Source organism: Anabas testudineus, chromosome 3 (assembly GCF_900324465.2).
Source record: "Anabas testudineus chromosome 3, fAnaTes1.2, whole genome shotgun sequence".
Taxonomy (NCBI): Eukaryota; Metazoa; Chordata; class Actinopteri; order Anabantiformes; family Anabantidae; genus Anabas; species Anabas testudineus.
In genome coordinates this window covers 320,450-336,033 of record NC_046612.1, presented here as the reverse complement: position 1 = coordinate 336,033, position 15,584 = coordinate 320,450, and the positions used below count along the sequence as shown (strand labels likewise).

The following is a 15,584-nucleotide window of genomic DNA, read 5'->3' as shown; positions in this document are numbered from 1 at the left end:
GAAAGTAGAAGTAAATTTAACTAAGAATAAAATATCTGTACAGTACAAATATACAATATAGGAAAATAAGAAAACCTGGGTGTCCTTGTGCATAATAGAATAAATAGTAATGTGAAAGGTGTGCAGTGACCACTGGGGCCGATGATTGACCCGAATGTCCAGAGAGAGTGCAAGAAGCATGAGTGTGGGTGTGTAAAGTGGGTCAGTACTGTGTGGTGTGCTGGTTGAGAGACCGTATCGCCTGCAGGAAGAAGCTCCTCCTCAGTCTCTCTGTATTGGCCTTCAGGGAGGTCCTTCACGATCTTCCTGGCCTTGGTCCAGCACCGCTTGCTGTAGATTGAGTGTAGGTCAGGGAGCTCGGTGTGGATGATGCGCTCAGCTGATCGCACAACCCTCTGTAGAGCTCGTCTGTCCTGCATGGTGCTGTTCCCGAACCAGGTTGTGATGTTTCCTGACAGGATGCTCTCTGTGGTGCAGGAGTAAAGTTCCTGAGCACCTTGGAGGGCAGTCTGAAGTCTCTCAAGCGCCTGAGGTGGTAAAGACACTGTCGGGCCTTCTTCACCACGGTGTTGATGTGACAGGATCATGACAGGTCTGTGACTGAAGCTGTCTACTCTCTCCACTGGGCTGTTGTTGATGACAGGGGTCTGGTAGTTCCTCTCCTGCTTTGTGCTAAAGTCCACTACCAACTCCTTTGTCTTGCTGATGTTTAGGAGATTGTTCCTCTGGCACCAGTGCTCCAGATTTCCAATCTCCTCCAGGTAGGCCGTCTCACAAACAAAGTGTTTCTGATTCTCATGTGAAGCATAACTAGCCGAGGAAAAGTACTTAGTTACATGGCAGCAGAGGATAAAAGTACTGCTCCGTGATTTGGTCCGTTTCGTGTGTTGAAATACCTGTTCAGGTGTTCCAGACCGTGGGTCTGCCGCCCCCTGCTGGACACCTCCCGTTAACATCACCAGGGGGCGGGTGAACCACACAGCGTTACCAGGCAACGGCGTACACCGCTAATAGACGGTGGCTAGGCTAACAGGCTAGCAGGCTGGTTACCGCACGGCTGAATCACCGCCAATCGTTAATTATTCAAAGTTGTTAAAAATTAAACGTTACGGCTGCTGTTTGATTCACTGTTAGCGGTGAACTCACAATCTGTGGGCGCCAGCCAGCCACCATGACAGCAGCGGTGTCCGGCTACCGAGGCTAGCTGCGACTAGCACATTAGCTCGATAACAACCGGGTTCATCAAAACATCACCCCGATAAAACGAGGTCATCTTCCGCGGCTCGGCGCGCCCCTGTAGCCGCTGAGTGAGCCAACTAGCTCCGCTGTATGCAGCCAGGATGAATGTGAGTTAACATCTGGACCGAGTCGATCCCTCCGCGACTGTTCTCCCCAGCACCCTGGTCCTCCCCGGCCGGGAAACGGCTGAGCTGCACGCCGCTGGTCAGGCCCGGACTGTGGGATGAGATGCAGCGGAGCGGAGGGCCCGTTTACCTGTGCTAACCAGGTGAGCTCCGTCTCATGCCAGGCTGTTTCTGGTTGAAGGAACTTCAGGTGCTTCCAGTCGTTCACACCGGTGATTTCTGACGTGGTACCTTCTGTAAATATGAGTAAAATGGTCAAATACGTGCGGTGTTATTACCACATTGTACCTGCTCGGGTAGGAAAGGTTATGAAAATGAGACTAAATCAAAGAACATTTGGAACCAGATCAGGTTCAGAACCCTCTCTACTTTCAAGACTGGGCTTATATTGATAAGGCTTAGAATCAGAGCCGGTTCAAGACTTGGTCTTATGTGGGACCTCCACCGCCATTAACTCTGTCTTCTTACTCCTGCAGTTGTGCTTCTTCCTTTTCAGAAGATTGTTCATATGTCAAGTTTGATTGCAGGTGTTTGAGGAAAGCCCAGACCGTCCTCAGTGCTGTATCACATCCTCCTTATACTGAATCTTATTAATTTTGAATTTCCTTTCGTCCTGCTTCTCTGAACTGCTTCTCCATTATACACCTCCCCGTTCTCACCTAACTACCTACCTACTCCTGAGAGTGCCCAAAACAAAGCGGAAGCTCTAAGGTAGTTGTGCTTTCGCTGCTTGCTCCTAAACTATAGAATAGTGAACAGTTCAGATATATATTTCTTCTTCCAATTTTCACATACAAATCTGAGACAAACATATAAACTATATATTTTATGAACACAACTGATTTCTCCTTGATTTTACTAGTTGTCTTTGAGTTATGACTGTTGGGAATGTGTTAAATCCAGACAACAAGCAGCAGATAAACTGACTTTTAGCTGCAGACCGACGTTGGTAGATGCATCATTTAACTGAGTAATGTTCCAGCTGTGACTGATGCTGCAGAGCTGAAACTCTAACACAGCTCCTGTGATGAAGACCATGCTCCCTGATTTAAAACCAAGTCTTTTGCTCTGTGCAGGATGGATGTGTGCTGTAGGAACCCGAACCGCACGGCACCGGTTGGTGAGGACGGTCCACACCGAGCTGATGTGCCACTCTGCTCTCGGACTAATGGCTGGAGCTGGCCCCCCCACCCCTTCCAGCTGCTGGCCTGGCTGCTCTACATCTTCTTTGCAGTCACCGGCTTTGGCGTGTTTGTGCCACTGCTGCCAGCTCACTGGATCCCTGCAGGTTATATCGTATCCTTAGAGCGGACACACATTGTATGAGAACAAGATTTTAATGGGTGCCCCACAGGGAGAGACCTGTGGGGCAGGGGGGATTAGGATGATGTGGGATGATGGGGTTCTGCTAGATTTGGTAGTTGCTGCCATGTGATCCAGTGCAAAATCCTGATCTGTGTGTCAGTGCATGGGCGTCATGTTTGTCTGTCACTTATCTGTCCACGTGATGGCCGTGTCCGTCGATCCGGCCGACTACAACGTCAGAACCAAAAGTGACAAGGGTCCGGTCCCTGTGTTTGACCGGTCAAAACACGCACACGTCATCGAGAACTGCCACTGCTACCTGTGCCAGGTAGACGTGTGAGTACCGCACATACGAAGCTCCCACAGCTGCATCACATGTTCTGCACGTCTACTAACACAGACACAGAAAACATCTGGGAGTGTTGTTCTACCTGAGCAGGTGACTGTTTCTTCTAGATACTGGGTCCGATGTTGGCCAGATGTCATGTGTCTCAGTGGACAGAGTCTCTGTGAGCTGCAGCTCCTCGTGTGTTTCAGTGTAACTGGAGATACTGGAGCTCCTTCTACCTGCAGCAGATTAGTAATCAGATTACTCTTCTACATGTTCACACAATAATACTGTAGGGACAGAATATGCTCTTAACTGAATTTTCTGTTTTCACTGCTCAAACACTATGGAAACTGACTTATTCAGACTCTACAGGCGCTTTGTGTTAGTTTCAGTTTCAGTGTAACTTATTTTAATTCGAGGAGGCATCTCATCATGTCTCCTATCTCTGCATCATCCAGATAATCCACTACTTTTTCCATCTGCAAACTTTTGTCCTGTATAGAGACCGAGTTACACAGAGAGTAATCAGTTTTCTCCTGGTGAAATCTACATGATCCCCTACCTACTACTTCTACTACTACTTTTACTACTACCAGTACTACTAGAACATTAAAAAGCCTGATTTTTTTCGGATTCAGCTGCAGCTTTCTCTCAGCAGTCGACATGATTAATGCAGCCTCGTGTAAATAATTCAGGTGCTCAGTGAAGCGGGAGGTCTGATGCAGATCACTGTGGTCCTCAGCTACGGGGGAAGCCTCAGCAAACCAGGTCATTGTGCTGGTTTCTCTCAGGACGCACAGAGAACTGGGTCAGAGGAGCAGCTACACACCAAGCTGTCAGACCTGTCATTGTGGTTTTAGGTTTAGCTTCAGCTCGCTGTTGGCAGAGTTTTATACGGTAAGTGGATGCTCAATATCGACCTGCAGAACAGAATCAGTTTCGACTGACGTGTGACATCTGGCACAACTGGGATGGAAACGTCTTTTTAAATAAACGCTGTTCATTCACTGTTTGTTCACTGATGTTGTTTTTTAAATCATCACATGTACACATGAAGCTCAGTTCTCTGAATCTGTCTCATTTATTCCACCAAAAACACTTAAAACACAAGCGGTGAATAGATCGAACAGGACAGAGGGGAGTGTGTGCAGTGGTGGAGGGTGTTCTCAGATAAATGTCCTGTGTTCAGCATCTTATCAGTACTCACTGAGTGTTATTAATCTCAGAAATGTAGTGCAGTATAAAATAAAATTAGAACTAAAGTACAGTTGCCTGAACACTGGACTGAAGTACTGTATTAGAAAAGGTACTTCCCACGTGTGTGTGTGTGTATATGTGACGGTACAAAGAGTTGTTTTTTTTTTCAGGGGCCCGAAGTCGAAGCACTGCAGCGCCTGTAACAAGTGTGTGGATAACTTTGATCATCACTGTCGGTGGCTCAACAACTGTGTGGGCAGGAGGAACTACAAGTGAGTCACCTGCTGCTGTAACTCGATAGTGTCCTGTTGTTGTGATGCAGTCTCTGTCAACATTAATGCACATGAACTGGGGGGAGGAGGGGGTTTATAATTACCACTATCAGATACCTTATGTTTGTGAAACATGCATTATAGTAATCTCAGGGCCAAAGGTGAAACCGGCCACCGTTCTTCACTCAGTTGTTGATAAGCTGGGTCACAGGAGCGTGATGGGGCAATACAAACCCTATGAAACTGAAGCAGCTTTTCCTAGAGCACCTTACTTTATAGGTCTTCTCCTTGGCTTGAATCATTTGCTTTGTACCTCACTCGCTCTAGATAACAGTGACAAATAACTAAATATAAATGTAAATAAAAGATAACAATAAAGTGACATATAGACTCCAATGAAAACAGACAGACTTTAAATACTTAAGATTATGTGATTCCTGTTATTGTGTTTACTCTGATACCACAAGGGAAAAATAACTGGAAGTAAAAGCTGTACTCTGTGTACTTTGCAGGTTCTTCCTCCACAGCGTGGTCTCAGCACTGTTGGGGGTCTGTCTCATTCTGGTTGTCTCCTCCTACGTCTTCATGGAATTTTTTCTGGACCCGTCCAAACTCCGAACTGACAAGCACTTTCTGGGTAAGACCAGAGTCCTAGACAAAAACAGCAAGGGGTCAGAAAGGACAGCATGTCACATGTAGCCTCAAAGATCGACATACATTGGCAAATGCAGGATTTCACAAGAAAAAACATCCATTTTACAACAGAACCAGATGAGTTAAAAAATTATAGACAGATGTTCATGAAAACAGTTAAATGTTCATGAAAAGTTTATGAAAACAACACTAGTTAACCAGCTCAAAGTCTTAATCTGTTAATTTGAAGGATAGTAACAAGCTAAAAGTCTGTAATCTAACCAAACTATGAGTCTACCTGAATCATTTCAGCAGACTCACCTGTGTGTGTGTGTGTGTCCTACAGTGAGGAACGACACAGGTGTGTGGTTCGTCTTCCTGCCCGTGGCTCCTCTCAGGTCGGCAGCAGCAGTGATTCCTGCTCTGGCTTCTGTCACCGTTGCTCTGGCTCTGCTCTCGTCTGTGCTGCTCTGTCACCTGCTTTGCTTCCACCTCTACCTCAGTAAGACCCACAGACACCTGTCTGTCAAACAGCCATTGTTCATACATTAAGATTGAAAACATTCTGGTGTGTGCACATTATAGTACTCTATAAAAAACTGAACAATGTACATAGCATACACAGGGATCTAAAAAATTACTGCAAAATATTTCTCCATGGTCCTCATGGTCCATGTCCTGGTTTACAGTAAAATTTATGATGGTGTGTGTTACAGTGTGGAACAGGCTCAGTACGTATGAGTACATCGTGCGGCAGCGTCACCGTCAGGACAGAGATCCCAGGAAACCAGGATCAGGGAAGGATGCTGCCGCTTCTTCGGTCATCAAGGTGACTCCCCAACATTTGTCTGCTATTGTTATTAGGACCCCCCCTTCCCCATACTTGTTAAGTTTGTGGTTGTTGTGGTTGTTGTTGTATTTGTGACCTCATGTCTCGGTGCTCTGGGCTCCCTTCCCGTTGCCTCACAGAACTTGGGGCCCCAGAGGACGGCAGCCCTGTCTGCTGCCATACTGACAGGAGTGCTGATTAATTACTCTATCCTGTGCTGCCCCCCTCAGGAGGTGAACTACTCTGGGACTCTGGGTTACACCAACCCCCAGCTGGACGTGCAGGAGCCCACCGTTGTGGCTGTGAGGGGGGAGGCAGAGTGAGTTCTGATCCTGTTAACACCTCGTTAGAACTGAATCAAATGCAGATCCCTGTAGAGGTCCAGGTCCAGCCCCCAGGTCTGACCGGGTTCTGACACGTCTAAGTAAACATTTCATAACACAATGAGGCCGGACCTGTTGTCGTGGCGACGGCTTTCATTGCAGAAAACAACAGAACAAGATTCTTTGGCTGCAGCTACCAGGAAGCAAACAGAGGGTGAACTGGGTGTTTGAGCTGCTAGGTATAAATAGACATGTGTCATACTCCCAGCTGGTCCTGATTCTGTATAAACTCAGTAAGTCAGAAGAACTACACCTGAATACACATTACTCTGATTTTTATTTGAACTATTCCAGCATTGATTACATCCTGAGCTCAGTCTCTGCTCTATGTAAACTTTATAGCTGCACTTGTTACTCAGCTGTGGATCGGTTCAGGCTGGAATATAAAGTAGACCCCTGCAGTCCATGTGATGTGGGGAGGCCCAGTGTTTCTGTCCAGCAGCAGTCACTGACTTCTGTGTGTAAGATGTTATTTGTGACCTCGTTAGGACCCAATCAGGGTTTTCGCTAAACAAACAAAAAGGACACAGTCCTGAAGGGCTGTTTGAGGTTTTAGGTACGGGTTCAGTTAAGGTAAGGAGGTGGGGAAGGGATTATGTCAATGAGTGTTTTCACAAGTATAATGAGACATGACTGTGTGTGTGTGTCAGGTTTCTGGCTAACGGCAGAGTGAGGTCTTTGTCCAGTCCTGTTGTGGAGGGGGAAGCTGCAGCTACTGTCTCTACAGAGCCGAATGCAGCAGCAGCAGCACTCACACACCAGCGCACACAGGTAAATGCACATAATTCACCTGTGCTCATTTGACAGTAAAGCTTCAATGGCTGATGACAGAGTTCGAAAGGTTTCGGTGTTTCTGTATCTGTAACATCACTTCATGTTAACACGTCGTTAGAACTGAATCAAATCGATCCATGTTCTGGATGATGACATCATAAATAAACTGTGACTATAGTGTGAACACATGATGGTTTTATAAATTAACATGGAAGTTAAGCTGCTTATACTTTACCGGACACCTACTGAACTTAACATGGACTCAGTGAGCCGGGTGGAGCCGTGTTTCTGCAGTCAGTTCAGCCATGGATTCACTAAACTCTAAAATAAAGTTCTGTATAAACAGGAGATAGACACTGAAGATGTCTAAAGTTGGTTCATGTGTTTGTTCTTTGACAGAAAAAGAAGAAGAAGGTTCGTAATGTTCCAGCAGAGGTGGAGAGAGCGCAGTGTCCAAGTACAGCCCTGCCCGCCGGTACACAAACACACATACTGTGCTTAGTTCTTGTGTCACATAGTGTGTTGACAGTCGCATGGTCTGATTCAGCTTCTTCTTCTCCCAGACAAAGTTCACATTATCTTTTTGAGGTTGTGTCGATAACAACAAGTAGACGATATTCTGCTTCCTTCAAAAACATATTTGTGAAGTCTTATATTGCACTAGCTCCCTGTTGTTAACAATATGAATTGTCTCTTATTAATAATACAAACTACATATTTGAAAAAACGGTTATTTTTATATTGCAACTGAAGCATTGAAGTCAAAAGACAGTTGGTGCTGGTTTAAATCTGAGTCGGACATTTGACTCATAAGCTTTTTGTAGTCTGTGCAGTGGTTAGTTCGGATCTGGTGAAACAAGTTAGTTGATATTTACTAAACCGAACAATCTCCATGTAAGTGAGGATGATTCTCATCTAGCAGTTAAATCTAACAACACAGACTGTGAGGCTGCTGCTGGCTGTTTGTTCTCATTTCTAATATCACATATTTTTAGGCAGCTATGTTAGCTTAGCTTGTGTTGCATCTATACTAACACACTGCATCATTCCTCCTAGACTACAGGACTCAGTGAATGTGTAGGTGTGTTTATACAAAGTGAGCAACGAACTCGAAGTCTGGGGCTTTTCTGAAATAGTTCAGTTCTAAAAACTGCAGAACCTATTCTGACCCTCTGAAAGGTTCCTTATAGTTCCAAGTATGTCTGTAAGTAAGACTGTCCCTGTTTCTGAACTGAATATTTAGGCCAATTTTCTTTCCCTCTTCTCTTGTTGCTCTCTGTCAGTATTCAGGACACAAAGTTCTACACTTTATGTGACCATGTGTTGCTTTTTGTTCCTCCCTGACCCTGGAAATAAGCAGGTTTACTGAAACCATCTGTAACATTTGGTGACAGAAGTGATACGCCTCCTACGGTAGGCGTATCGTATCTCTTCCTGTTGTTGACGCTGACGCTGACTCGCTTTTCAGTTGCTCTGTTTGTTTTGCTAGATTTAACAAACTTTAAGCTAAATTCATATTGTTAGTGAAAAGCACTACTGGCGTAAGAGTTATAACATACACCTGTGTTGCTTAAGGACCATTCATAATACTTATTACTCTTGTTTTCTTGTGTTGTGAGGTCTGCTAGCTTAACTCTGTTAGCCATGGCTGCTTCTCCCTCTTCTTCTTCTCCCTCTTCTCCTCCTGCTCTCTCTTGCTCGGTGTGTCATATGTTTAGTTTTTCCTCTGCCTCCTTTAGTGAGAAGGGGATTTGTAATAAATGTAGTTTATTTGCAGCTTTGGAGGCGAGGCTGACTGATTTGGAGACTCGGCTCCGCACCGTGGAAAACAAGCCAGCTAGCCAGGTCCCGGTAGTCGGTGTGGAGCCAGCTAGCATAGCTCCTGTTAGCTGTCCCCCGGCAGTTCCCGAGCAGCCGGGAAGTCAGGCCGGCTGGGTGACGGTTCGTAGGAAGCATAACCCTAGACACTCGCCCAAGGTTCACCACGACCAGGTTCACGTTTCTAACCGGTTTTCCCCACTCAGCAACACACCTGCTGAGAAACCCACTCTGGTTATTGGCAGCTCTATAGTCAGAAACGTGAAGTTAGAGACTCCAGCGGCCATAGTCAAGTGTATTCCTGGGGCCAGAGCGGGCGACGTCGAGTCCTATTTGAAACTCCTGTGTAAGGATAAACGTAAATATAGTAAGATAATAATTCACACAGGAGTTAATGACGCCCGATTACGCCAATCGGAAGTCACTAAAATTAATGTTGAATCGGTGTGTAACTTTGCAAAAACGATGTCGGACTCCGTAGTTTTCTCCGGGCCCCTTCCCAATCTGACCAGTGACGACATGTTTAGCCGCATGACGTCATTCAACCGCTGGCTGTCTAAGTGGTGTCCCGCTAACAACGTGGGCTACATAGACAATTGGAAAACGTTTTGGAGAAAACCTGGGCTGATTAGAAGAGACGGCATCCATCCCACTTTAGATGGTGCGTCTCAACTCTCTAGGAATATGGCAGAGTTTATTAGACGACCTAAACCCTGACATGTCAGAGTGGAGCCCAGGACGCAGAGACGCAGTCTTACACACCTCTCTGCAGCTTCCTTACAGCCGTCACCCCCCAAAAACTACCATAACCCCATAGAGACAGTGTCTGCTCCCCGAGTACCTAAATTATTTATATCTAAAACTAACACAAGAGCAGTAATTCATAAAAACCTAATAAAAATAAAGACGACTCCTCTCTTAGAACAAAATAACAAGAAAACAATCAAATGTGGACTGTTAAATATCAGATCTCTCTCGTCTAAATCCCTGTTAGTAAATGATTTGATAACTGACCATCAAATAGACTTATTCTGTCTTACTGAAACCTGGCTGCAGCAGGATGAATATGTCTCTCTGAATGAGTCGACCCCCTCAAGTCATGTTAATTATCATGTTCCTAGAAACACAGGTCGGGGTGTCGGAGTAGCAGCAATCTTCCACTCAAGTTTGTTAATCAACCCCAGACCTAAACATAGTTTTAATTCATTTGAGAGCCTCACTCTTAGCCTCTCTGATCCTAACTGGAAAAATCCAAAACCAGTCCTGTTTGTTATTGTGTACCGTCCTCCTGTCCCTTACTCTGAGTTTTTAACTGAATTCTCAGAGTGTCTATCTGATTTAGTTCTTAGTGCAGATAAAGTCATTATAGTGGGTGACTTTAATATCCATGTAGATGTTGATGATAACTGCCTCAACACTGCATTTAATTCACTATTAGACTCCATTGGTTTTACCCAAAATGTAAATAAACCCACTCACAGTTTTAATCACACCCTTGATCTTATTCTGACATACGGTGTGGAAGTTGATCAGTTAATAGTTTTTCCCCAAAACCCTCTTTTATCTGACCATTTCTCAATTACATTTGAATTTACAGTACCAGACTTTACTAAACCTACAGATAAGATTCACTACAGTAGATGTTTATGTGAAAATGCTGTTGACAAATTTAAGGAACTGATTCCATCTTTTATTTCAGAGCCATGTACCAACACAGAGGAAGGCAGTTATTTCAATGTTACTCCAGCACAATTGGACTATCTTGTTAATAGTACTGGTGCTTCACTTGGAACAATACTTGATACTGTTGCTCCTCTGAAAAAGAAACTAGTGAGTCAGAGGAAGTTAGTTCCATGGTACAATTCACAAATCCGTAGCTTAAAGCAGAAATCACGTAAGTTGGAAAGGAGGTGGCGTTCCACCAATTTAGATGAATATTGCCTGGAAAGATAGTTTAATAATATATAAAAAAGCCCTGCGTAAAGCTAGAACTTCATATTACTCCTCATTAATAGAGGCAAATAAGAACAACCCTAGGTTTCTTTTCAGCACTGTAGCCAGGCTGACAAAGAGTCATAGCTCGGTTGACCCTAGTATTCCCTCAACTCTCAGCAGCAATGACTTCATGAATTTCTTTACAAATAAAATCATAACTATTAGAGAAAAAATTGATCAGATCATCCCTGCATATAGCATGGATTGTACAACAACTCTAGATCCACGCTCGTACTTAGACTGCTTCCTCCCTGTAGATCATTCTGAATTAATTTCAGTAATTAATTCCTCTAAACCATCAACATGTGTCTTAGATCCCATCCCAACTAGACTCCTCAAGGATGTCTTACCTTTGATCAGCACGTCCATATTAGATCAGATCAATCTGTCTTTACAAATAGGCTACGTACCACAGGCTTTTAAGGTTGCTGTAGTCAAGCCCCTACTCAAAAAGCCTACTCTGGACTCAGGGGTCTTAGCGAATTATAGACCAATATCCAATCTGCCCTTTATCTCTAAAATCCTTGAAAAGATAGTTTCTAAGCAATTGTACGACCACCTACGTAGCAATAACTTGTATGAAGATTTCCAGTCAGGATTTAGAGTACATCATAGTACAGAAACAGCACTGGTAAAGGTCACTAATGATCTTCTATTAGCATCAGACAATGGTCTACTCTCTATACTCGTCTTGTTAGATCTTAGTGCTGCATTCGACACTATAGATCACAACATTTTATTACACAGACTGGAACATGTCATTGGAATCAAAGGAACAGCACTAGAGTGGTTTAAATCGTATCTATCGGATAGATTTCAGTTTGTACACGTTAATGATGAGTCTTCCATGCACAGCAAAGTCAGCTATGGAGTTCCACAGGGATCTGTGCTTGGACCGATTCTTTTCACGTTATATATGTCCCCTTTAGGCAATATTATTAGGAAACACTCTATAAATTTCCATTGTTATGCAGATGATACTCAGCTATATTTATCTATGAAACCAGGAGAAACTAATCAATTAGTCAAACTTCAGGAATGCTTAAAAGACATAAAGGCCTGGATGACCTCCAATTTCCTTCTCCTAAATCCGGACAAGACAGAGGTTATACTGTTTGGGCCTAAAAATCTCAGAGACACTATGTCTAAACACATTCTCACCATTGATGACTTAGTTCTGGCCTCAAGTAATACTGTAAGAAACCTCGGAGTTATCTTTGATCAGGATATCTCCTTCACTTCATACATAAAAGAAATCTCTAGAACTGCCTTTTTTCACCTAAGAAACATTGCTAAAATTAGGAGCATCCTGTCCCAAAGTGATGCTGAAAAACTAGTCCATGCATTTGTTACTTCCAGACTGGACTATTGTAATTCATTATTAATAGGATGTCCCAATAACTCATTAAAAAGCCTCCAGTTAATCCAAAATGCTGCAGCCAGAGTTCTGACTGGAATTAGCAAGAGAGATCATATTTCTCCAACGTTAGCTTCTCTCCATTGGCTCCCTGTTAAATCCAGAATTGAATTTAAAATTCTTCTCCTAACTTATAAATCCCTTAATAATCAGGCTCCATCTTATCTTAAAGACCTCATAGTTCCTTATCTTCCAAGCAGAACTCTCCGTTCTCAGACTGCAGGTTTACTTGTGGTTCCTAGAGTTTCCAAATGTAGAATGGGAGGCAGAGCCTTTAGCTACCAAGCCCCTCTCCTGTGGAACCAGCTCCCAGTTCAGGTTCGGGAGGCAGACACCCTCTCTACATTTAAGACTAGACTTAAAACTTTCCTTTTTTATAAAGCTTATAGTTAGAGATGGATCAGGTGACTCTGAACCATCTCTTAGTTATGCTGATATAGGTTATTCTGCTGGGGGACCTCTACTGATAAACTGAGCTCCTCTCCTCTCTCCTTTCTCCTGTATCAATGCAAATGCCACCATTGCATGTCATTAACTTTGTGTCTTCTCTCTCTTTTAGTTGTGTTTCCTCCTCTCTGTCTCCCTCTCTCTGTACTTTTCTGCAGGTATCCTCGGCCTGGAGCTGTACATCTCCAGAATCCAGTTCATCTGCCCAATGTTCTTGATGCTTGTTGTTGTCTTTATTGCCTGCTGTTCTTTTCTCTCTTCTCTTTACACTCACCCCAACCGGTCGAGGCAGATGGCCGCCCACTATGAGCCTGGTTCTGCTGGAGGTTTCTTCCTCTAAAGGGAGTTTTTCCTCTCCACTGTTGCCTAAAGCTTGCTCAAATGGGATTGTTGGGTTTTCTCTATAATTTTTTGTATAAATATTTTCTGTAAGGTCTTAAACCTTACACTGTAAAGTGCCTTGAGATAACTTCTGTTGTAAATTGGCGCTATACAAATAAAATTGAATTGAATTGAATTGAATTTGGTCTCCTATCCTCCCAGTGTGGTGCCTGATCTAACCCACTCCAACTTGAACATTAGTGGGTCTCCGTGAGGATCTGTGTGTAAATGGTGTTTACTTCACGTCCTCTGTACCCTGTAACCTCCGTGCCTTTGTCTCATCCTCCAGCAGAACCCAGCATCGTGTCCACTGTGTCCTCGGGTCAGCGACTTCCTTTCCCAGCATTCCCTCTGAGGGCTTCGCTGCCCCCCTTGGCCCCCGTCCAGGCCGCTGGCCCTCCTACCGAGTACCACTCGGACTCTGCAGAGTCTTTGGAGGAAATCCCTGTGGCGTTGGCCAAACTGGGCTCCTCGTCCTCTGCTGCCGGGGAAGTGTCTTCACATAGAACGGTCCCTGTGTTCCCTGTACTGTCCCCCCAACCCAGGACTAAGAGGCAGACGCTTTCCTCCCGCACAAATAAAAGCGTGGAGCTGAAGTTTGAGATGGTCTCCACCCAACCTCCCACCATTTTTGTCAGCCGGACCAGTGGGGGGGGGGGTCTCAGTCTGGGAAGGAGGACTGGCTCCAGGTCTGGTTCCAGGTCCAGCTCTAGACCTGCGTCTCGGGCGTCACTCAGAAGTGGCCTCCTAGATGGAGCGGTGACCTGAGCAGTTAGTGTATCTCTGCAGTGCACAACTACTTAATGTCCTTTTCTATCTGAACTCACCGATTAATTTGATGCCAAAGGTCAGATCTGCCTCTTCACAAAGGAATTCAGTTTGTGTCCGAGTCTCCGAACCTAAACTCTGACTGTGGACATCATTTATCAGAAAATATGATTTTAGTCTGAAACTAGACGATTCAGTGACAGAATTCTCTCAGATTTTTCCTGACCTGACAGATTTTTTTTCCTGACAGATCAATAATCAAATCGTGGTTTTCTATTGACTTAAGATTGTACATTTATAGTTTCATTAGAAAACTGATGACGACTGTGGTTTATTAGAATTTCAACACATTCGTGTAAAATATTTGAGTCACATGACATTTAAACCAGAAACTCTGCATCTCCTGTAAAGTTTTTTTTAACAACAATGTACAGTAAAACTGGATACTGAATAAAATACCATTTTATTTATTCAGCATTCCATCTCAAACAAACTACAGCTTGATGCTGACGAAAAAGTTAGAAACTGTTCGTCTTGTCTCTGTCCCCTGCTCTCATCAGTTTTCCAGATTAATTTCAAACAAGCCGTCACTGTTACAGTGCAGCTAAAGCTAATGCTAATCACATGCATGGAATTCGACCATTAATAAGAATCTGAGCAACTTGAAATCAATGAATAAAGTTTGTGGCAAATTATCAAAACTAAACAATTAAAACTTTAATAATTAAAACTTTTTTTTTTTAAAGTTTTTCTTTTCATTTTTACACTTTACTTCACTTTTAACTGCTCTCAGAGCTCCATTCTATCTTGTCGACCTTCTTCCTCTAGTTGTCTGTCCCCCACTGTAGTCTTCATCCTCCTCCCTCACTGCTTACATGCTGTAAGTACAATGAGCTGTTTTTATTTATGGTTCACTGTGCAGCTGCAGCATCATTTCCTTTGAGCTTTATCTTTTACTCTGCACACAGTTTAGTAAAGGTCAGTCTGTTTCCCCTCTTCGTGCGAAGTTAAGATAAGCTAACAGCTGCTGTCTGCAGCTTCGTGTTAAGCTTCTGACTGACAGAAAGAAAAGAGGATTTATCGAAATGTAGAACTGGTTCTGCAGCTGGACATGTCCATTCCTCTTCTTAGAGACTGATTTTACCTGTTTAACAATAAATGATGAAAACTGATCAGATCTGGATCCTGTGGTGCTGAAAACACAGTTATTAGAACAACACAACAGAAACTGATTCATGTCAGTGTGATAGTAACCCGTATGAGCCCTGACCTGCTTCACACAAGTAAACAAGTGCAGCTACTTCAAGCTAAAAAATATAAATTTTATCCATTGTGTTTATGTGTGTTTAAAAAATACCAACCCAATCTCAGCATTAGCAGGACTTTCACACCACCGTCAGACCGCAGTGGTAGCAGTGAGGAGCTCAGCCCACTGGAGCTCGGACGAGACACTTGTAGCTGGAAGCCGCAACCAATCAGCTCCTGAAAAACCTTCCCTCATCCGTCAATCAAAAACAGTTACCTGTAGAGAAATCCACAGAAGCAGACACATGCTGCACAGCACAACACGGTTTTTAAATCAAAGCACAGTAATACTTGTACTCACATTTGTCAAACAGTTCTCCGTCCGTCCTCCGACTGATTCAGTCTCACCTCAGTTTGTTCTTGTA

General features: G+C 43.9%; 1 protein-coding gene across 2 annotated transcripts; it reads left to right on the top strand.

Annotated features, from left to right (window-relative positions):
• The first annotated feature begins 992 nt into the window (after positions 1-992).
• zdhhc1 (zinc finger DHHC-type containing 1) lies at positions 993-14,132 on the top strand. Of its 2 annotated transcripts, none has more exons than XM_026378224.1 (11): positions 993-1,507; positions 2,441-2,660; positions 2,830-3,005; positions 4,368-4,469; positions 4,982-5,106; positions 5,449-5,604; positions 5,819-5,931; positions 6,162-6,250; positions 6,965-7,085; positions 7,488-7,563; positions 13,439-14,132. In XM_026378224.1, the coding sequence occupies exons 2-11, from the start codon at positions 2,442-2,444 to the stop codon at positions 13,912-13,914; spliced, it is 1,653 nt and encodes a 550-aa protein (XP_026234009.1). In that variant the 5' UTR covers positions 993-1,507; position 2,441; the 3' UTR covers positions 13,915-14,132. The 2 variants fall into 2 exon arrangements, with proteins under 2 accessions (XP_026234009.1, XP_026234008.1); XM_026378223.1 differs by having other exon boundaries at positions 13,436-14,132.
• The last annotated feature ends 1,452 nt before the right edge of the window (positions 14,133-15,584 follow it).

Excerpts from the sequence above, each read along its gene's own strand:
- zdhhc1 (XM_026378223.1), top strand. The coding sequence starts at position 2,442 with ATGGATGTGTGCTGTAGGAACCCGAACCGCACGGCACCGGTTGGTGAG. Across the intron at positions 3,006-4,367 it reads TACCTGTGCCAGGTAGACGT|GGGCCCGAAGTCGAAGCACT; the intron begins GTGAGTACCGCA and ends TTTTTTTTTCAG. Across the intron at positions 5,605-5,818 it reads TTGCTTCCACCTCTACCTCA|TGTGGAACAGGCTCAGTACG; the intron begins GTAAGACCCACA and ends TGTGTGTTACAG.